Here is a 24,057-nt window from a genome sequence, read left to right on the forward strand (position 1 = left end):
GATTTTGTTTTAGGTTCAACAGCCTCTACTCCAGTTTTGTCGTCCTAAGTGCACTCGTTTAAGTGCAGCGCAAATTTTCATTTTGTTAAGAATCTTTTTTGGCATGAATGGTTTCTGCTCATGTTTTTTCGCTTTTGTTACCGCTTGGTAAATATAATTAAATATATCGGTTTTAATTTTTGCTGATCGTTTTTCGGCTTCATGGTTGTCAATTAAGCTCTCGGTGTAGTTTCCAAATTGTGTGTACCACTGTGAATTCTGTACACTTATGGCTTTCGTGGATACTATTTGGGCAGTACATATATTTTTCAATAATATTTTGTTGTCGAACAAATTTGGTTGATTTTTAGTAGATTAGCTGTCGGCTCTCAATCTGCTGGCTTATTTACTTTATATTTTATTTATGCGATTGATAAGTCTTTGGCTCCAGTTTTAATCTTTAGAATGCTCAATTTCAACCCTTTTGGAGTTCATTAAAGAGTTCATTCAAATTCATTCCTGATAGTGCTTGAATATCTTGCTGTTTTTTGTTTTAATCCTATTCTTGTTGTATCGCAGAAAAAATGAAAGCAGGTTTTAGATTTTTTTGTGAATTTAGAAATTTCTGTCGGCTTTTTGGTGTCTATTTTAGCTGAAATTCCGAAGAGCTGAAACCCATTTTTTTGAATATATGAATGTTTATGACCTGTAATATGAATTTTTTTATCTTCAATTTATAGAATAGAAAGCGTTGTTGGATGCCCCGTCTATTATGGTTGCATAGGATTTTTTGATCTTTCACGTCCTTTATTTTTGTAAGTTACACGGATGTTTTTTGTTTGAAGCACTGTAGGTGCAAGTTGCCCGTAGTTATTCTCAAAATGACCTTCAATCGAGACAAGCGTATAGGAGTGTCTTTGACATTTTATCAAATAACTTTTCGACTTGGCTGCATTCATCTCATTTTATGTCAGCTAGCTAGTCACGCTGTCTTTGTAATGTATCGCAATTGGTACGATGCTTGCTTCGACTCGTTGTGTGATATTGATGACTCAAATGATTGGTTTAGTTTGTGTTGACTTCAATTTTTTGGGTTAATTTCTCTTATTCGGTTTTTTTATTGTACTCAAGCAGGGCAATGTTGATTTTAAACAATGATTATTACTTTAACGAGCTTAGTACCGTAGTGTTTCAGTACTAACCTTCGTTTTTTCCTAGCTAACTGGCACATAAAAGTGTTCATTTATTTGGCGGCAGTTTTGCTATAATCACGATCTGTAGCATTGGAAATTTCATAGCATCTGTTATCTGCTTCATTTGTGGCTAGTGTTTGTGATTTATTAATGGTCCGTGACTGATGGTTAGCTAGGTCGAAGATCGAATCGGTGACGTAGCCGAATTTTTACCAATTCGAGGCTGATTTCTACTTTTATTGAACTTGAAGTTGAATTCATTTACCAGCTGCAGTGAAAAGTTATATACCTGCCTGGAGGGGTCATTGAAGAGTATTTCAACTCAATATAGAGCTGCACTTTATAGACTTTTTGTCATGTTCTCGCTGTGTCCAACTTCGTTTTCTCACAGATAATTTTGTTTCGTTCGTTTATTTCATTCAAATATTAACAATAAAAATGGAAGCAAAAAAATTAGATCTGAAAATTCAAGTCTGAAGGAATTTCAAGGCTTACAATCTGAAAAACTGGATTTTATTCCGACCACTGAAGGGTGGGGAAGAACATTGTCTTCGGGTTTATTTTTAAAAAAATCCCCGCAAAATCAGTTGCCACAATTAATTATTTGAATGGGTCCATTGATTTATAGTTTGACAGCATTCCTGCCAGTCGTGATTCGAACGACATCAAAAATTTTCCTCGTTATCGAAAAAAAAGTTTTCGAAGTTTTTAATTTTTGGTCTGATTTCGAGCAAATAAAAAAACAAGCGATTATGGTTTTTATCTTCAAATTGGTTAGATAAGCTACAAAAAACTTTGTTGTATTGTTTGACCAATTACTAAAATATCATGTAGCACTCATTTTTTTGACCTTAAAAAGAGAATAACCCAACAAAAATAGTCAAATAAGGGAATAGCTGATTTTTAAGCGTTCTTCTAGCTTCTCTCTCCGCGCCGCTTACAGAAAGCGGCTTTAAGGTAAAAATTATGTTCGGTCAGATCATTCTGCGTGGCTGTCTTTCTGCCCTGTTTTTGTGTTCGTTTTTCCTTAAAAGTCACTTGAAATGCGAATTTATAAACTTTCTTATGCGCATTAGTTGAAGCAAATTATATAATTTTCATTTTTCGATTTATTGGCTTCCAAGTTGTTCTCAATTTCAAGTGCTGGTTATTTCAAGAACTTTATCTTCAACAAAATTTTTTCTACTCATTTTTTGCTTTGAGTTCGCAAGGTGGCAAATATATACATCACCTCTGTGTAAGTAACGTTCAGTATTGATATAGTTGAAGTTCTTCCCCTTTATACCCTTTTTTCCATTTTTCTCTAAAAACCATTTAAAAATGAGTTATTAAGTTGCTTTTGCGCTTTCACTGAAGCAGAATATACGAGTTCCCTTCTTCAATGTTGATGACTCCTAAGCGTTTTGTCAAATTCGTGTGCTGGTAGTTTTTATGATTTTAACTGCAACAGGATTTTTTGTTTCATTCTTCTAATCAATTGGCTCTTAAGCTTTTTGTCAAATTCATGTGCTGGCAATTTCAAGAAATTTATCCGTAACAACGTTTTGCTAATTTTTTTGTTTTGTTGAGTTCGCAAGGTGGAAAATATAGGCTTCGCCTCTGTGTGAGTCACGTTCTGTATTGATATAGTTACGTTCTTCCCTAAAGACAATTTAAGGTTTGAGTTTTTGACTTCTTCTATTTTTTTCCTAATTTGTTGACTTAGTTTTTTGTCAAATTCATGAGCTACAGTGCTGATTTAAATTAACCGGACAAAACGCGTTAAACTTGAAATTTAAAACGCGTTTTTCTCAAATTGGATTGAGTTTAGGAGAAAACTCATGAAGACAAAACTTGCTTAAAATTTTAGCAGAATTAATATGGTGTAATTTGTTTTGCAAAATTCGGGTCCGAAATTTTACTCCAAAAATGGGTCATTTTGGCTTTTCTTAGTTAATCAAAAATTACGCCAAAAATACCCAGTCGATCACAGACATAATTATATCAAAGTGAGCCCCTTACGTAGCCCAACAAACTTTAAGAAAGGTATTTTTTCCAAAAAAAAATTCAAATTGTTTAAAAATTGTTTTTAAATAAAAAGTTGGTATTTTATATAGTAAAAATGACCTTTTTGGTCTATCAAACAAAATTAAATTAACTTATACAATTTTTTGGAGATTATACCCTTCTTAAAGTTTGTTGAGCTACGTAAGGGGCTCACTTTGAATAATTATGTCTGTGATCGACTGGGTATTTTTGGCGTAATTTTTCATTAACTAAGAAAAACCAAAATGACCCATTTTTGGGGTAAAATTTCGGACCCGAATTTCGCAAAACAAATTACACCATATTAATTCTGCTAAAATTCTAAGCAAGTTTTGTCTTCTTAAATTTTCACCTAAGTTCAACGCAATTTGAGAAAAACGCGTTTTAAATTTCAAGTTAAACGCGTTTTGTCCGGTTAATTTAAATCAGCACTGTACCTTCAAGAAATTTAACCGCAGCAAGATTTTTCTCATTTTTTTTTCATATCTCAATTTGGGAAACAGATAGTTCACCTTTGTAGGTAACTTTCTAAGTTGATGTAGTTGACATTCTTCCTCTTTCTGCCCCCCCCCCCTCCCCCCTCAAAAAAAAAACATTTGCGTTTGCGCGTTAATTTTTGGTATCTAAAAAAAGGTAACCAAAAACTTGCGATTTAGAATTTTTCTGTCCTTCTTGTGGCAAAGAATTATTATTGGTTGTGGTGTTTTTCTTCATGCAAATTAATATCAGATGGGGTGAAATCTAAACTGTATGAAACCTTTTTTCATCTATTATGCTTACCGTTAAAATAATCGTTTGGAAATCACGCTTTTTAAGCAAACCGCCTTCAAGACCAAAATTACATTAAAAAAATACAGATCAAAACTTGGTAAAAATTTGGATAACATTTTTGATAAAGGTTTTTTTTTCATGTATCTTTTGTCTTGAAGGAGGTTTATTGAAAAGCGATACTTCAAAACCAGGGCGGATCTAGGATTTTCTCGAGGGGGCGGATTTTCAAAAAATTGTAGAACATTTAGTCGACCAAATTGATTTTCCGAGCTCTCCCAAAGCATTAAAAAGACCCTGTTTTGGTCAAATTTTTTGCGCTGCAGGCAAAATTTTGAAAAAAAAACAGGCCAATAAAGGCAGTTTTAGGCACTTTTTGGAAACTTTTGACCAAAAAAATCGCGCATTTTTGGTGCGCGCTCCGCTCCCCCTTCAAATTTAATATATATTAGCACCGAAGGCGCCTTCAGAACCTTGTTAGGATCCGTCACCAAATATGGATATCTCAAAATAGTAGAAAGGGGGACCCTTTGGGTCGGCAGGGGGTCGAACCACTGAGAAAAAAGCGTCCGTCCAAACCCCCCCCCCCCCCCTAAATCCGCCCCTGTTCAAAACGATTATTCTCAAGGCTAGCCATGAAAAAATTATTCATACAGTATTTCTTCTCCGAGTCTCGTTCATTTATAGTACCGCAAGTTGCATGGACAAAAACCAGAATACAAAGTTCCTTTCCACAAGAAGGAAGGAAAATTGAGTAATTTTGTTGGTAATCTTAAATCTGTCGGAGTTTTATGTGCTACTTGGTCAGCAAACTGCCCAGGCTGGCCATTTGGTCTTTATTTTTAGATCGGGCTATAAAAATCGTTATTTGGTCTATTAATTTCTAAAAGTCTATATTGTTTATAGACCTTTCATGAATTACGTAAAAGGCGATTCCCTTTAGTACTCTTTTACGAAATCCAGTTTGCCTAATCAACCTAAAAATTTTCTCACTTTCAATTATTAATATGGATGAAAAAAAGCGACCTTTGGTCAAAAGCTTCCAAGAATCGATTTTTGAAATAGATCGACTTTTCAAATTCATTCCCGCGAATTTGTGTTATGATGTAAGTAGGTGTATATTTCTGTTTAGTTTAAAAAAAAATATTGGCCAGCCGGACAACTGACTAGCCATCTTATCAGCTTGTGATGATTTAGTATTTTGTGTGTAAAAACACCCCCCTTCAAGAAAATCAGAGATCCGCATCGGTTTAGAGCTGAGAACTGAAGCTAAGTTGTTTCGGTTGACATTAAGGCCCGTTGGTTATCTCAATCTTCAACTCTGCATCGTCTAATTAGAAATTTATTGGTTTATGAAGTAATTTCTTGTAACTGCGGGCTTTTCTGAGTGTTTAATGTTGTGGTTTCTTGTCTATACAGATGTTTGAATCACAGTTGTGCTTAAAGATAGACTTGTTCATCAGCAATGACTTCACATTTCATAACTGGGACACAACTTGATTGAATATCTACGGCTTTCTCTTTTGTCGGTTGAGCCAAAAGCTTACAGGTTGCGCAATTGCTGTTTTGTTTGGTAATTTCTCAAGTAACACCATTAAACATACCATAATTGTCACGGAACTCAACTATTCGGCTTGTTGAAGATATCGATTAAGCCAGAAATTTCTAATTTATTGAGTCATTTCTTCAGATTAGCATGTAAATGAGAAATTTTTATTATTCGTCAACTTCGGGAAAATTTGTGTATGGGAGATTTGGTTAAATTGTGATAATCCAGGACATCATCATCAGAATGGAAGCTACAGCTACAGGTTTGTGTTTTTTGATATTTCATTTTTCGATATTATTGTCTAATCAAGTAAAAAATGTACTCCGACAACATTTGACTGAAAGCTGGCCAAATTCTAGACAACTAAAGCTGTCAGAAATTGAACGGGGTTAGTTGATTGTTTTTTCTTGCACACTGAAAAAAGTCATAACAAAGCAATTAAAATAGCATAACATCATAGTTCTTCATAGTTGCAGCATGTTTTCTTTAAGTCAATGCCAGTAAGCCGATGCCAAATCCACAGCGCCTGAGCAATGGAATCGACGACCATCCACTTCCAGATGAAGTTATCGGTGGAACAGACTCGACTCAGGTGCCGGTGGCTACAGATTCAGACAGGGAGGAACTGGTTGTACATGTGAAATCAGTACAAGGTTAGGCTAATTTAGAAGGGTTCAGTTGTTGCCAACAAGTGCTCGTGCGCAATCTTTTAAGCTGGAAAAATATTTAAGCAATCAACGTCGTTACAAAAGTATATGTAGTCTTTAAACTTGATGGCTTGTATTTTGGTCTTAAGACGATTTAGCCACAAGTGGAAGGACCAACATATGAGCTGTTGAGTTGTTCACAGAGAACCGTTGTTTTTCCCCTGGTTATCAATTTTTCGGCAGTTTTTCTGGGCTGGGTAATGTTGCTTCACCCTCAAGCAACGAGCACTGATCATGGTGGGCCTCGAACATCCCTCCTTTCGATTGAGACTTCACCACCGCTCCTCTAAATTAATTGTAGAAAATTGCAAGTGGGGGAAAAAGGAAAAAGAGCCGTTATTTTCCCCACATCCGGCTCTTTTACTTTGTCCCCACATTTGAGTTTCATTTATTTTTTTTTTCATTTTCCCTTACCCTCCTCCCTATTGTTGTATCACCAGAGGAGCCGACAATTTTCAGGCTGTGGTAGCTGCATATATACATGCGCTATTGTGGGCTCTTTTTCCTTCCCCCCACCTGCAAAATTTAAATTAAAAATAAAAATTAAAAAAATTATCCAAATTAAAAATAATATCAAAATGACGGTCTAAATGGTATTTACACAAGCAAAGCTTGTGTATTGGCATGAACTTTTTTTTTCAACTAAGTCGCAAATATTGTTGCGACAAAATGTGTTCATTTTGAAAGTGTTCAGTTTGAGAAATAACCAGCTATTAAGTACAGCCAATGCTAAGGATAATAACACAGACGGATCAACCGTACAATTTCCCCCCTCTCCCCAATTTGATTTAGGGGGAGAAAATATGGATTTTTCAGGAAAGAACTGTGAGTATACCTTAGATTTATAGCAAATTAGGATTATTAAAAGACTGGTACTGCTAATGCGTCATAATTTGCTTCCGTCACTTAGCAATTATGTAGACTCATAATGGGCGTGCGTCACTTAAGAAATTTTGTAGACTCTAAGTTTTACTCATTCAGTTTTTCCCAGTAGCATTATCAGTCATATTTTTGCTTGTGTATGCGAAGTGCAACTTCGCCTCTGTGTGTAATTTGGGCTAATCGTTATAAGGAGAATGGCGGCGATGTGGTTATGTCTGTAGTTGTGGTTGCGTGGTTTCAAGGGATTTTTTTTTTTCAAATAATAACTCTATAAAAGAAGTTCTGTTTGTTTCTTGAAAGGTAGAAGAAAGACAATGGAGGACAGATACTTGGTACTGAACAACTTCCAGCCGAACGTGAGTACGAATTTCATCAAAATACATAAAATAAACAAGGATAGCCGGTTGCTGTGCTAGTTGCACAGAATGTACCGACCATAATCTTGAAAAAAAAAAGCTACAAAAAAAAACGTTTTCTTGCTTTTTCAAATTAGTGTCATTTTTTTTGGGCAATGAGATCAAAGGATCTGAACGAGAGCCTAAAACTTAGGAATAACTGATCCTCTAAGTAAAATAGACTAGATAGTATTTGTTTTGCAGATTTTTTTGAATTTTAAACGTTTTTTCTTAAATGGCGTTACAAAACTTCGATAAGTATTATTAATTATCGGAAAAATAGAAGTTTCCAGGGCCTGAATCGAAGTTTCACGGCATATTTTTCTTTAAAAAGATTATTATAAGCCAGCTCGCAAGCTTTATTTGCTTGGAATGACTAAAAATCCAAAAATTTAATTGTTTCAAAGTTTCTACCCTTTTTCAATGCAATGGTCGGAATGAAAATTACATACCACAAAGAAATCATCTCTCTTGAAGGTTTTTCTTAAAAGCGTATAAAATAAGTAATAATACTTCATAATTAACATTCCCTTTTTAATATTGTGGATGTTTTTCGAGAAATGGTCGAGTTTGTCAATTTGGTCATAGAGTAAGCCGATTATAAGCCTGCTCGCTCGCGTTATTCGTTCGAAATTAGAAGGAAAATCAAAAATGTCTAACCGATTCACGACCTTCCCGAATGCTAAGTTTCTCCCCAATTTCAATGCAATGGTCGGAATAAATATTATGTACGAGAAACCATATCGTTTCAAGAATTTTCTTAGAAGCAAAAAACCAATGTGTACAAGTGCTCAGTTTTTTTTTGAAACCTTTGAAGTTGTGATACCTGGTTACCTGAATTGACTAAACTTACACATATACTAAACTTAGATAAAGTTGAATTACCAATTTAATTCAATATTTTGTCTCAATATTTTGTCTAACAGCGCTGAATTTTTTAATACCCATTTTATTAATATTCGTCTTTTGTGTTGTAGATATTCAACATAGAGTGTATAGTGGCAGTGTTTGATGGACACGGCGGTTCCGATGCATCTCAATTCTGCCAGGACAACTTCCAAACATTCTTCATGCGTGCCTTACTACAACAACAACAACAACAGTCTCAGCGACGCAACTCAAAGTCAAGACTAAAAACAACAACAACAACACCCTCCACTACCAATGACAGCATCAATTCAATCTCAGACCAAGAAAAGATATCAACACAAACATCATCAGCATCATCTGGAAATAATGCTTTTCAGCAAGGTTAGCTGAAATTCACTGTTGACAGATTTATGGAGTGGCGAGATATTATTTTGTTATCCATTTTGCCGCCCATTCTTTTTGAAGGGAAGCTTTTTGTTTGAATTCCTCCGTATTTTTCCTACGAAAAGCAAATTGGGACCTCAAAAGTGGGTTTTGGTTATCCTCTTCGCCACAGTTGATTTCTACTCTATTGTCGACTCGTAAGATACTTTTATGGCTTGAGATAGTCATTTAATTTTGTCAACAGCGCTCAAAAGCTAACTCGCAGAACTAGTGAGGTTGCATAATAAGTATTATATAGTGATGATCAACTATAATTTTGGAGGAGTCAGGGACGTCTGGAAACACTGCAAAAGTTCTCATGATAATCTTTCAGGCTAATAATTCAATGATTTCAAATGCTTGTGTAGCAATCATTGAATTTATTTACACCAGCATGAACGCGATCAGCGTAGTGTATTAGATCGAACCTTCTTTTTTCTAATCTATCTCGCAAATAAAAGTGTTCACTTATTTGATGGTGGCACTTTTGCTATAATCAAGATCTGTATCATTACACTTGCGAAGCGAGTGTATTAGCATGAACCTTTTTTTCCAACCTAAGTCGCAAATATTTGTGCCACTTTTGGGGGACCTTTACAGATTTTTCATAGCATGTGCTTTGAAATTCGAATAGTAACAAGTAAACACATTTGATGCATTTTAAATTCATCAAAAGAGCCGAAAAAAGTTATTTGTTTCAAACAACAACAATAATAAAAACTCGATTTCAGAAAATTTCTAATTTATTACATCTCGCCTTTTTGGAATGCATATTTTATACACAATATGGCTGTATGGTTTGCGATTTGTTACACGCAAAATTAGTGTGGATGCCTTCAGTTTGTTATATTCCAAATCAGGGTGACCACTTGGTTACTAATTGGTCACTATTTTTTCAATGGTCATTAAAAGTCACTATTTACAACGGTTTTTGGTGACGGACCCTAAAATTGTCCGTTTTTTCAAATTTTTTTTTTCAAATTTTTTCAAAATGCCTAAAACTGACTTTTTCAGCCTGTTAATTCAAAATTATGGCTGCAGCGCAGAAATTTTGGCCAAAACAGGGACTTTTTAGTGCTTTGGCAGAGCTTGAAAAATTACTTCGGCCGACCTAAAAAAAAGGTCGACAAAAAATTCGAAAATTGTCATAAACACTATTTTTCTCTCAAAAAAGTGGTCACCCTGTTCCAAATTATTTCATGCAAAATTGAGTCTATATATATTGGTGCTATTTTTGCTGAATGGCATTGCCAATTTAAGAGGTTATGTAGCAGCTTTACTCGTGACTAGTCTTTGTCGGTTGTTAAGCTTGCCTGGCTAAGTGGATAGTGCGTGAGACTCAAAATCTTTTGATTGCTGTTGGTCGCAGATCGAATCCTAGACCTAGCCGAATTTTGGCCATTTCGAGGCTTATTTCTATTTTTTTTTAAATTTCAATTGAAAGAGCTGCTTTTTGGTCGTGTTCTCGCAAGTGTTTGCGAAGCTCTGCTTCGCCTCTGTGTATTATTTCAGAATCTTTCTATTTCTTTTCAGAATCATCGGGAGATACACATAAAGGGAATAGTGGACAAGCAGCAGATTCCATTTCTGAATCAACGCAACAACAGGAAGTTGCCTCTAGACTATCAGTTGAGAGCAGCTGTGAGTCTCCCGATCTATCAAACTGTCTCAGGGAAACATTTCTTGCCATAGACGAAGCTTTCGCCCGTAAATTTCCCAAAGTTAGTCTTCAAGTTCACAATTTATTTCAGTTTGGAGAAAAATGATCCAACAACTCCCGATAACATATTGAGGAAAGCAATTTTTCAATAATCTTCGTTCAGGCGGCCTTGTGTCTCTTCGCTCATTCAAGTATGTTTGAGAAAAATAAATAATTTTGTTAAATACAAGTTTTTGACATTTCCCAATTCGAGTGACCGGGAGTGTTTTTCTGACAGGATCTCTTGATTGTTCTAATATATGAATGGTTACTCAGATAAGCAATGAAAAGCAGGGTTAGGTAATGTGAACTGAAAAAGCCATAATAGGCGTTTGAAGGGAAAAATGTGAAAAGCAAAATTCTAGTGTTTCATTCAAATTTGATTTGTATTCTAAGATCGCATGCTGTGATCGTTTAGTTGGTATGACGCGTGTATGCAAGTCTGTGTTCCGGAGTTTTGTTGAATTTAGTTTTTTTTTCTGTTTAAGGGTCGATTGACGTAGTTCAGACTCTTATATATGTCGCAATTTTTTTTTTCAGGAAAAACGAGATCGACTTCTTGTTTCGAAAGTGGAATTTAATTTTCAGATTTCGCAGCTAATTGGAAAATTTTACCTATTGATCCAGTTTTCTCAAATTGGTTCAATTTTTTCGAAAAAGTGCTAGTCATAAATTTTTCTAGAAATTCAAAGAGCTTTAAGAGCTATTTTTTTTCTTTGAAATTCGAACAGTGAGATTTTTTCTAAAAAGTTTAATTGCGTTTATTGGCTATTTTACAACTGCCTGTTGGCTATGTTTCATATTAAGAAGTTGGTGGTTGAGTGCTTTTCGGATCTCTTTATAAGAAGATAATAATTATTAAGGTAATAATTAAGATAAAAACAATAATTCAGATAATAATTATTAACAAGTTTCATATTAAGAATTTGATGGGTGAGTGCTTTTAAGAATTTGATGGGTGAGATCTTTTTATTATGTGAAATATCCTTTCTGATTGGTTTCGATTTATTAATTTGAAATTATTTTGTGAATTAGTTACTCGGAGTAATTTTTTTCCAGCCTTTGTTGTTATTATTTTGACTTTTTGTCTAAAGCATAACGTTCCGAGACCAATTTAAGTCAAAATTAAGTAATAACTTTTCCCGGGAAGTTCTGAAAATAGCCACAACTAAGCCAGCGTTTTTCTACACACATTATAACACCGATAAGACGAAAATAAAGCGCTGGCCTTCAACGAGGCAACTACAACTAGTAATTGTGTTTTTTTAGAGTTCCTGTGGGTCGACTGCTATTGTGGTTGCTGTTGACAGAGAACGAAGCAGACTGGACTTCGCCAATGTGGGAGACAGTGCGGCTACAGTTCTTCGCAGAAACCGCGATGACTCATCCTCGTACCACTCGTCTCCTCCGACTAGGAATTCGACAAATCAAGAGGAGGGGGCGGAAGATGGGACAGAAGTAGTGCTGCTTAATGATATACACAACACTGAGAACGAGGTATCTTGCTCCTTTACTAAAAGCCTAATGATCTCAATGCTAAATAACCAATATTAGATACCAGGTGCTTTATTTTGGTGGATTGGTATCCTTATGCTGGCGTCCGCTTAGTGTTTTTATTAAGAACCTTCTTTTTTTCTAATCTAAGCCCGCAAATATTGGTGCCACTTTTGGGGCACCTTTACAGCTTTTTCATAACATCTGCTTTGACATTTGAATAGTAATAAGTTAACACAGTTGATGCATTTTTAATTGAGCAAATGAACCGAAAAAGTTGTTTGTTTCAAAAAACAACAATAATAAAAACTCGATTTGAGAAGTTTTCTTAACTCAATATATCTAGCATTTTTTTTGAAATGCATAATTTATACATGATGTGGCTTTATGCTTTGCGATTTGTTACTTGCAAAGTTAGTGTGGATGTCTTCAGTTTGTTATTGGCAGTTAGCTAAATCCCATTGGCAATTTATTTGCGTATGTAGCTGCTTTACTCGTGACTTGTCTTTGTCGGTGGTTAAGCGTGCGTGGCTGAGTGGTTAGTGCGTGAGACTCAAAATCTTTTGATTGCTGTTGGTCGCAGATCGAATCCTAGACCTAGCCGAATTTTGGCCATTTCGAGGCTTATTTCTATTTTTTTTTTATTTCAATTGAAAGAGCTGCTTTTTGGTCGTGTTCTCGCAAGTGTTTGCGAAGCGAAGTTTCTCTATGCAATGAATCGCATGAATGATTAAACAGTTCTCAAATGAGATATATATTGGGTTATTGGAAAATTATGTGAAAAAAAGTTGTGTGAAAAATATGTAAAATAATTTTTTTTTCTGATTTGACAAAATTACAGCGTATCTAGACAAAAAAATATTGCGATGATCGATATCCATTTAGTTCAGACGTGTTTGATGGGTAAAGGTGGAGAAATTATTAGGAGTCGTTATCTCCCGACGAATTTAAGGCAGAAACACTTTAACGATAATCCAAAATCACTTTAGAGTTGGGGCTAATTCTCAACCAGTTTACGACAAGAAGTTTTCGCGTAGAAACACTCGGAACACTTTTGAGTATTGAGAAAAAGTGTATAAAAAAGATACGATGATGAATGATGATATTATGGAGGGTCTATTTTGCTATCACCGAATCAGTTATTTTGAGGTGGGGGAGAAGGGCAGGTGAGGTAAGAGGGGTTCGATAAATAAGCACGTGAGAGTAGCCCGCTGACAGTTATCTTCTTTAGAATTACACAAGCAGAACGTAGTGTAAATACTACGATGCAACTTTTTTCTAAAGCTAAGTCGGAAATGATAGTTCTTGAAAAGTGTTTTTTATGCTTTTGCTGTTTAGCATGTATTCAATAACGATTCAATAGCATAATTTCAATTTCGCTTAATTAGTGGCATCTTACTGTTTGATAATAACGGGTCTTATGAAAATTTATGGGATTTGGTTTTTAAGCACATTTTGAAAAAATGTTGCAACTACCGGCAGTACAGATCGGCTACTCCCGTACGTGCTTGCATTCTTGACCCATTGCGTGAATTCTTGACCCATTTTTTTTGGCTTTTTTCTTCTCAAAAGTTACCCGAAGTTGTATAAAGTTTTAATCAAAAGAGCACGCACAAGGGGTGTTTACCTAACTTTTAGATGAAAAAGGTTATTACCTAAGAAAATAGGCAATTTTTGAAAGTTTGACGGTTTTTTAGAAACTTTGGACTTTTCTCGAAAACTACCCTGACAAATCTGAGATAAAGGGTTAAAACGGAAAAAGCAACAGCTAAGACGAATTTCCTAGGGATAAACAGCTACGCCTTACTTTTTTGTGGAAAGCTGGTTTAGGAATTAGAAAATGGTTATTTTTTTAAGAGTGAACGTAGTGAAGACTCTTATATACTACGTCTTGCTAATTTTTTCAGGAAAAAGTCTTAAAATATTGATGCACTTAGGTATAATGCACTTTTTGAATTCAATTGAAATTCATCTGCTTAAAATGACGTAAATAGCACTCTCCAAATACGAATTTGGAAATGATGCAAAAAAACTGTGTGCGATTTCTAGTTTCGAAAATGGAATTTAATTTTCAGATTTCCAGCGGAATAAAAACTTTACCTGTTGATCCAGTTTTCTCTAGTTGGGTTAATGTTATCAGAAAAGGGACAATCCTTAATTGTTTTAGAATATCAAAGAGCTTAAAGGGCATCCATTTTTTTCTTTGAAATTCGAAGTTGAGTTTTTTCAACTAAGTCAGTGTTTTTATGTTCACTTGCGTTCATTACTCTTTTCCTATCTTCGATTGGCTATTTTCAAATTTTGAGGGTCAAAGACTATTCTCTTAAAATGAGATAAAGGGGTCAATTGAATGAACAAACATGTGCTGGGATTTTTTTTTGCATAGCAACTAAGCCCTAGTTCTAGAGGAAAAGCAATGATGAGTCAAAAAAAGTTCATGTTTTGAAATGTTGTTCGGTTTTTGTAAGCTTTTTTCTCGAAAACTATTCTGCCAAATCTATGATTAAAAGTTCAATCGAAAGAACTTGCACTAGAAGTGTTTTCTGCATTGCGGCGACGCTCTAATATTTGTAGAAAGTCGATCTTGAACTTACGAAAATCCATTTTTATTTTTATTCGAAGTTTTTCGTCTTTCTCGAAAACTACGGTGCCAAATTAATGAAACTAATAAAACGGAGATTTTTCTCCCCTACAAAACCTTTTCTCGCGTACTTTTGATAGGAAGCAGCTTTGGATTTGAATACTGTCCAATTTTTAGCGTTTCGAAAATTACGCATTACTTCAGTACATTTCAAAATTTTGTTTACCAAACAGGTACCACCATCGTTAGCTGGGACCCTAGTTTAACTTTTGCTGAGCGGCCGTGACACAGATGCTATGACTTGTGATTTTTGATCTCGAGATCGGGGGTTCGATTCAGCCCCATTAAGAATTTTTGTTAACCTTTTCGTTCATTTTTTCACTTTTTGACCCTTTTAGAGCTTCTTTTCTCCCTTGTCTTTGCGAAGTGTAGCTTCGCCTCTGTGTAATTTTTCGTACTGATTGTGCTAACTGACCTTTTTGTCTGTTTCTTAAGAGTGAGGAGGCGAGGATAGTTGGTCTGGGTGGGTTTGTGTTTGCAGTGTCGGGCACCACCAAAAGAGTCAACGGATGTCTCACCATCACTAGGGCCATAGGTGAGTTGCATTTCTACTTGTGATACTAAAATTGTGTTAATTCAGTGGTGTTCCTAATGCGCGAAAGACCGAATACGTTGCGAAAATTGTTTCAGCCAATCAGAAATTTTCATAAATTCGAGGGAAATATGCGATAAAATCAGGCAGTTTAGGACAGTTGAAAAGTCATTGACTTGTTGAGAATTTTCAAACATTCGGTTCTTTGGGCATGAGAATACAGTGCTGATTTAAATTATCGGGACAAAACGAATAAAACTTTGAAAAATAAAACACGTTATTCTCAAATTGGGTTGATTTTAGACAAAAAAATAATGAAGACAAAAACTTGCTTCCAGCAGAATTATTATGGTGCAATTTGTTTTGCGAAATTCGGGTCCCAAATTTTATTCCGAAAACGACCATTTTTGGCTTGTTTTGCTCAATAAAAAATTACGCCAAAACTACTTAGTCGATCCTTGACATAATTATATCAACGTGACCGTCTTAGATATCCCAACAAACTATAAGAAAGGAATACTCTCGGAAAAATTTTATTAGATTAATTTAATATTGTTTGATAGACTAAAATGGTCGTTTTTACTATATAAACACCATTATTTACTTAAAATAAATTTTGAAATGATTCGCCTAATTTTTTTTGAAGATTATACTTACAATTGCTGGATCAGTGAAACAACTACGATTGAGTTAAGTGAAAGAGGAAAACCAATGCCGTGCGAGATTTTTCCATCAAGACTAACAAATTTGGGTTTTAGCAAGTTAAAACTAATATTATTCTACATATTCAGTGTTTCTTGCCTGACGATTTGACATTGAAATAAATATTAGTTCTTGTGGCTTTAGTTATCAATTCATTGATGTTATGTGCTCTCAAGCAGTCGAATCGCAGAGAATTTTTTTAATTGATTTTGAGTTGAATTTTGAATTAAAATTTCAGGTGACCTGTCGATGAAAGAGGTGATTTCGGCTGAGCCGGAGACGGAGACCTACGACATATCTCCCCAAGATAGATTTCTCCTCCTCGCCTCAGACGGCTTCTTTGACGCAGTTCCCTTCGATGAACTAGGCGCAGTCATGGACCAAGTCACACAACAGGTGGGGAAAAGAGAGCGCAGTTGAATCTATGTTGAAGGGAGTGCTGTCTGTATTTGACAAATGAGAGTTTATACTCGCCAGTTAGCAAACAATTACTATATTGACCAATCAGAATCGAGATGAGAAAGCAAGCCTTCGAAATAAATAATTATTAATTTCTTTCTTGTCTCAATTTTGATTGGTTAATATAGTATTTGTCTGCTTACTGACCTGTATGAATGCGCGGTTGTCCAAACCTGTATGAATGCGCGGTTGCAACCATGTTGAACTATTCTCAGCTATAGACTATTTCAATATAGAGAGGAAGTTTGAGTGATAGATGAAATATTACTATGAAATAACTATAAAAAAAACGAATGGTATATAAAACATAATCATGTTATAGCATAGCGCAATGTATGAAAAAGATATAGGAAAGTGACGTTTTGAAAATCTTGTCAACTTTTTTTTAAACTAGTTTGAACAAATTGTTTTCGCAGGGCTGTCTAAACTCTTGAAACGATCTTTTTAGAAATGGACCATTCAATTCGAATTTTTTTTTGCGCAACAGATGGGAACGAAATTACAGACTGCCAATTTCTACTAGACTAAGCGTATTTCATCTGTGCAATAACTGAGTTCAAATTTATCAATTGGAAACTTAATTTCTTCAATAATTTATCTGGTAGTTCTGTTTTAAGTGCCAATTAACTAAGTTAAGACACTTAAGGTTGTCCATTTTTTCATGATTTTGATTTTTTAAGATATTTTGTAATTCGCATGTTTTGTAATTACATGTTTTTCACCGATTTAAAAAATTTGTTTGGATATTACTCTAGCGAACTTAAGCGAGCGTAGTGTTATAGTACGACTATTCTTTTTTCCCCTTCCTAAGTCGCAAATATTAGGGACATTTTTGGAGCACTTTAACGGCTTTTTGATAGCATGTGCTTTGATATTAGGTTAGTAATAAGTTGACGCAGTTGATGCGTTTTTCATTGATTAAATGCAGTGAAAAAAGCAAATTTTTTCAAACAACAGCACAATATGGGTTTAACTGTGGGTCTCACGTATGGGTTTCACTGTGTTGCGCTCACAAGATCTGACATGTCGAGTCTGGAAGAATTCCAAAAAAGAGCTATCCGGTGGATAACTGACAAAATATGCCAATTACCTCAGTCAACTAAAAATGCTGAATTTGTTACCACTTTCTATGTTTCTTCGATTAAATGACATTCTTTTGTTTGCTAAATTGAGTATTGAAACTGAGTCCAATCAAATTTTACGAACTAAAAGTGAAATATTGGGAAATTTTTTAAATTAAGTAAAACGATAACAGAAAAAGCAAGAGGAGAATTCACGCTTAGAACTTGTAGAGCAATAAACAGATTGAATGATTTCACTAGATTGATGGGCTTGGAAAACAGAATTTTGAAGATGATTTGGAATTATGTCAACGTGAACTTTTCAGAAGCTGAAATCTGCAGCTAGCTAATTGTGTGTGATTGTAGTGGCTGCAGAAACTCAAGTAGGAAATTATAAAGAACTCAAATTATAAAGAAGCAATCCCATCAGCAGTAGCTGTAAATTCTATTCAACAACAACAATGAAAAAACTCGGTTTCAGAAATTTTCCAACTCAAGATATCTCCCAATATTTACCGCAATGTTTTTGAAATGCATAATTCACACATAATTTGGCTTTGTGCTTTCCAATTTATGACTTGCAAAGTTTGTGTGGATGCCCAGTTTGTTATATTCCAAATTGTTACATGCAAAATAGTGTCGATTTGTATTTGGTGACACTTTTGCTGCATGGAATTGGCAACTTATTAGCATATGTAGCTGCTTTAGTTGTGGCTAGTGTTTGCTAGTTATTAGGGCTCGTAGCGCAGATGCCATACAGGGGACTATAAATCTCCTTGTCGTAGGATCGATTCCAGGACAGCAAAAATTTCGTTTCTCAAGGATTATTTTACCTTTTTTCTAAATCACTCTATGGAGCTTTTTCTTTTCAGTTTTTCGCTAGTGTTTGCAAAGCACAGCTTCGCCTCTGCGTTAATGAAGGTAGTCAAGACATTTACATAGGTTTTGATGATTTTTATTCAGGAAAAATTTGATTTTTCATTTGTGATTTTTGATTTATTTTGTTTGTTTCGCTTGTTTCCTTTGTTAAAAAGAAGGCTAACTCCACTATTGAATAGCGAAAATGTTAATGTCACGAAAAACGTGATAGTCTTCTAATTTCGAATCTGGAATTTCCGGCTCTTTTTCCTTCCCCCCCCCCCCCCACCTGCAAATTTTTACAAGTAAGTTTGTTGACCACATTGTCCGATTGTTATGAAAATTGACACATAGACTAATTAGGCCATGACAAACATATTTGGTCTTCATAATCAACCTCGTAAAACCACTCGTTACACTAAAAAATTGAAGCTCGTCTGAGGTGGGGGGGGGGGGGAAGGAAAAAGCCGAATTTCCATATCAGATTCCCAGCGAAATAAAAATTTTACCTGTTGATCCAGTTTTCTCAACAACAGTTTGGGGTTTTTTGATCGAATATGTCTATCATAAATTGTTCTAGAAATTCTAAGAGCTTCAAGGCTGTCTTTTTTTTCTTGGAAATTCAAAAGTTGAGTTTTTTTCTTGCCTTCATTGACTCTTTCACTGACATGCGTTACTTGACTCTTTTTCAACTGTCAATTGGCTATGTTTGTACGCTTGCTTTGCACTATCTTAGCGTTTTCGACGTTTTATTATATCGGCTCAATCGTTTCGCGTTTACCGAGCGTAGGTTGTTTATAAATTTCTGAGTTTCCAAACTTATTACCATCAATCTTGTTTCGGTCTGAACTTCAGCATTCAGAAAGAATATCAGAATTTCCGTTTAATACTCACGGCTGTACGAAAATTGCATAATTTTGGATAGGTAAGGTCTTTTTTTTCTGATAACTTTGTTATAATTTTGGCTCTTTTCTTACCTTCCTCCTCTTTTAACAATTGCACTATAAAATTGTCCAGGTACCTACTAAAGAATATCCTCCTATAAAGAAAATTCTCAACGGTTAAGCATAACAGAACTTTATAACTAGTAACGAATCTCCCCCCTTTGCAAAATGGGGGTTTAAGTTGAAGAGATCCGAACTTTGGTTTGTATGGTCTAGGTTACTGAGTCGGGAGGTTGTGTGAGGAGCTGTAACTTGGCCGAACTGTTGTGTGAAGAGGCTTTGAGAAGAGACAACAGCGACAACATCACTGTGTTATGTGTTCCCCTCAAGTGAAGTACGAGGATGGGGGGTGAGAAATGGAAGGGAGAGACAAAGAAGCGATGGAACTACGTGGCACACTTACATACGAGTTTATATTCATTTTTCCTCTTGAGTTTACTCAAATATCACAACCAGCAGAAGTTCAGTTATTGAAATTCACCGTTCTGGAGAAGTTTCCTTGTGGTAAATGCTGACATCATTATCAACTATTTGTTCTTGTAAAAGTAACTTCGAAGCCTGTATACTACCGAACACAACTTTCAAATGGAGCCGAGACTACTGAATAAAAAAACTGCTTAACTGAACTTGTTTTTGGATGATTTCAAAATAATTTCATTGTTTGATAGAAGCTAAGCAAGTCGCTATGGTGTGAAGTAAAGTTTGCTCTGAATATTATGAGCGAGCAGCAATTATTTTGAGTTACCACTTTTGATGTTCAGGCAGGAGAGTTTTGAAAGGAATTGCACCCCTCTTCGAAAGGATTTTCAGCCCTCTTTGAAAAGCGAAGAATAGCTACAAAAAACCATCATTTCTTGAAAAACTTCGAAAACAGGGGAAGTTAATAAGCATGGCTCATATTTATCATCGAAAAACTACATATTTACCATTGCTGCTCTCCTGTAATGCTTTTGTGGTTTTGACTGGTGGATTTTTTTTTGGTTGACCAAAGTACTAAGTGCTGCGATATATTGGAGATAGTCCTTAATTTGATGTCCGTTGCTTTCCTTTCAAACAGAGAATTGCCAAACTATAGACAATTAAATTAGTTGTTGGTATGATGTTACGTTGAAGATTAATTCACTAATTACTACTTGATTAAATTGCTTATTTCAGTGTATTTGTGGTCGATATGTCAGAATCGGTGGTTGAGTTTGTTTTTAATCGGTGCTATTTTATTTTTAGATTTGTACCAGATGGTTGCAACAAATTAAGTGCGACTAATGATTGAAGTAAACCTAATCAAACAAAATCTTACCGATCGAACTTAGAAGTTTTTAAAAATAGCGTTTGTGATGTTGATTTGTCACATCTTAGTTTTGTATGAAAAGTGATGACCTTTCAAGTATTCCACCACCTGTTTTGATGTTTCGACCATTGCTGTAATCTCTTACCAATATCAGATGCTAGTTACCTCGTTATCTTTATATACTCCAGCTGTTTTATGTTTTAGTCTTCCTGTTTTATCAATTTCATCTGGCATTATTTTCTGCTTACCATTTTAACGACTGTTATCGTTACAGAAATATCTTAAGCCAATCAGAACTCGTTCAACTGTTCAAAACTCGTGACAAAATTTTCAAATTTTCTTAAATGCTTTTGAGTAGCCATTCAATTTTAAAATGTTTAATATTGAGTTCTGATTGGCTGATATAATTTTCACTCCTTCGGTCCTTGTGGCACGAAGGATTCACCAGACAATTTTAATTAATTCTGTCAAATTAAAATAACATAGATTTAGTTCCACAAAAAAAAACAAATAGAGTTTCAATTTTATTTTGTAATTAGATTTTCATACGGAATTGAATTTTCACACGCTAGTTTTTTTTTCCCCAGAAACATTATATGAATGCAGGAAGGCCACAGTTAATTTACAAGTTCCGAGCTTTTGCTTCATTTTTTGAAAGCGTACAATTGTTTTTCTTAGCTAAAATGTGCATCGGTATTTTTTGTCATCGATAATGCCCCCCAGCTTGTACACTTATTCTGCATGTTTGAAGTTTGGGGCTATTTTGTGAATAAAACGATTGTCTAGTTTCATTTGAAGACAGTGCAGAAAGGGGTTGAAGAAAGAATAACAATGATCATAATGCTACAATGTGAAAAACATCATTTTTAAATGAATTTCAGGCGCCTATTTCGGGTCTAAATTAATGTGAAACAGAGTTTTCAGTTAGGTTTGTTTGTGTAATCAGAAAAACGACTTAAATTCGAGGGATTTAATTTAAGTTGTTTTTCTGATTACACAAACAATCGCTTGTATTATACTGCAAGTTTCGTTTTGGAACATGGGTAGCTTATTTTGTATTTAAATTCAGCATTTAGCTTCAATGTAGAGCATGCATATAAGACAATGCTCAAAAAATCGATATCGGGGATAAAACTGGTTATTGTAATTATTCGAAAAATGCGTACTCGGTATGAAATGTTTTCAGTTAAGAAGTTTTGATGGGATTTTTACCACCCGAAGCATATCAATGCCCTGGTTTAAAAATTGAAGTGAATTTTGCCCTGCGATAGTTTTTGGGAAAATTATGGGCGTTTGAAACTTTTTTAATTTGGGGTAACTGGAGAGCAATTTATTTTGTTTTTAAGTGACCTTTGAGTTTCACTTAGAATATATATATAGAATATAGAGGTAGGGAAGGAGACCCGCAAAAAATTGGGCAGGTTCAGATGTTTTTAATGAACTTTTTGTATACTAGTTAAAATGCGTCCGCTCTATAAATTTAAGCATGTTATTGAAAAACCTGATAGTCTTCTAATTTCGAATATGGAATTTCGATATCAGATTCCCAGCGAAATAAAAATTTTACCTGTTGATCCAGTTTTCTCAACAATAGTTTGGGGTTTTTTGATCAAATATGTCTATCATAAATTGTTCTAGAAATTCTAAGAGCTTCAAGGCTGTCTATTTTTTCTTGGAAATTCAAAAGTTGAGTTTTTTTCTTGCGTTCATTGACTCTTTCACTGACTTGCGTTACTTGACTCTTTTTCAACTGTCAATTGGCTATGTTTGTACGCTTGCTTTGCACTATCTTAACGTTTTCGACGTTTTATTATATCGGCTCAATCGTTTCGCGTTTACCGAGCGTAGGTTGTTTATAAATTTCTGAGTTTCCAAACTTATTACCATCAATCTTGTTTCGGTCTGAACTTCAGCATTCAGAAAGAATATCAGAATTTCCGTTTAATACTCACGGCTGTGCGAAAATTGCATAATTTTGGATAGGTAAGGTCTTTTTTTTCTGATAACTTGGTTATAATTTTGGCTCTTTTCTTACCTTCCTCTTCTTTTAACAATTGCACTCTAAAATTGTTCAGGTACCTACTAAAGAATATCCTCCTATAAAGAAAATTATCAACGGTTAAGCATAACAGAACTTTATACCTAGTAACGAATCTCCCCCCTTTGCAAAAAGGGGGTTTTAGTTGAAGAGATCCGAACTTTGTTTTGTATGGTCTAGGTTACTGAGTCGGGAGGTTGTGTGAGGAGCTGTAACTTGGCCGAACTGTTGTGTGAAGAGGCTTTGAGAAGAGACAACAGCGACAACATTACTGTGTTATGTGTTCCCCTCAAGTGAAGTACGAGGATGGGGGGTTGAGAAATGGAAGGGAGAGACAAAGAAGCGATGGAACTACGTGGCACACTTACATACGAGTTTATATTCTTTTTTCCTCTTGAGTTTACTCAAATATTACAACCAGCAGAAGTTCAGTTATTGAAATTCACCGTTCTGGAGAAGGTTCCTTGTGGTAAATGCTGACATCATTATCAACTATTTGTTCTTGTAAAAGTAACTTCGAAGCCTGTATACTACCGAACACAACTTTCAAATGGAGCGGAGACTATTGAATAAAAAAACTGCCTAACTGAACTTGTTTTTGGATGATTTCAAAGTAATTTCATTGTTTGATAGAAGCTAAGCAAGTCGCTATGGTGTGAAGTAAAGTTTGCTCTGAATATTATGAGCGAGCAGCAATTATTTTGAGGTACCACTTTTGATGTTCAGGCAGGAGAGTTTTGAAAGGAATTGCACCCCTCTTCGAAAGGATTTTCAGCCCTCTTTGAAAAGCGAAGAATAGCTACAAAAAACCATCATTTCTTGAAAAACTTCGAAAACAGGGGAAGTTAATAAGCATGGCTCATATTTATCATCGAAAAACTACATATTTACCATTGCTGCTCTCCTGTAATGCTTTTGTGGTTTTGACTGGTGGATTTTTTTTTTTGGTTGACCAAAGTACTAAGTGCTGCGATATATTGGAGATAGTCCTTAATTTGATGTCCGTTGCTTTCCTTTCAAACAGAGAATTGCCAAACTATAGACAGTTAAATTAGTTGTTGATATGATGTTACGTTGAAGATTAATTCACTAATTACTACTTGATTAAATTGCTTATTTCAGTGTATTTGTGGTCGATATGTCAGAATCGGTGGTTGAGTTTGTTTTTAATCGGTGCTATTTTATTTTTAGATTTGTACCAGATGGTTGCAACAAATTAAGTGCGACTAATGATTGAAGTAAACCTAATCAAACAAAATCTTACCGATCGAACTTAGAAGTTTTTAAAAATAGCGTTTGTGATGTTGATTTGTCACATCTTAGTTTTGTATAAAAAGTGATGACCTTTCAAGTATTCCACCACCTGTTTTGATGTTTTGACCATTGCTGTAATCTCTTACCAATATCAGATGCTAGTTACCTCGTTATCTTTATGTAATCCAGCTGTTTTATGTTTTAGTCTTCCTGTTTTATCAATTTCATCTGGCATTATTTTCTGCTTACCATTTTGACGACTGTTATCGTTACAGAAATATCTTAAGCCAATCAGA

At 35.0% G+C, this 24,057-nt stretch overlaps 2 protein-coding genes across 2 annotated transcripts in view; one reads left to right on the forward strand and one right to left on the reverse strand.

Moving 5' to 3' along the window:
* LOC134853961 (uncharacterized) overlaps positions 1-24,057 on the reverse strand; it is a 192,383-nt gene that overhangs the window by 112,987 nt on the left and 55,339 nt on the right. The gene's annotated exons all lie outside the window — the stretch shown is intronic.
* On the forward strand, positions 5,655-20,786 carry LOC134853962 (protein phosphatase 1F-like). Its single transcript, XM_063869980.1, has 9 exons — positions 5,655-5,776; positions 6,006-6,167; positions 7,404-7,459; positions 8,476-8,749; positions 10,325-10,512; positions 11,760-11,987; positions 15,061-15,160; positions 16,098-16,255; positions 19,398-20,786. Exons 1-9 carry the CDS (start codon positions 5,758-5,760, stop codon positions 19,512-19,514), a joined length of 1,302 nt encoding a protein of 433 aa, XP_063726050.1. The 5' UTR covers positions 5,655-5,757; the 3' UTR covers positions 19,515-20,786.

The sequence above is a fragment of the Symsagittifera roscoffensis genome, chromosome 9, assembly GCF_963678635.1.
Source record: "Symsagittifera roscoffensis chromosome 9, txSymRosc1.1, whole genome shotgun sequence".
In the NCBI taxonomy this organism is placed as follows: domain Eukaryota; kingdom Metazoa; phylum Xenacoelomorpha; order Acoela; family Convolutidae; genus Symsagittifera; species Symsagittifera roscoffensis.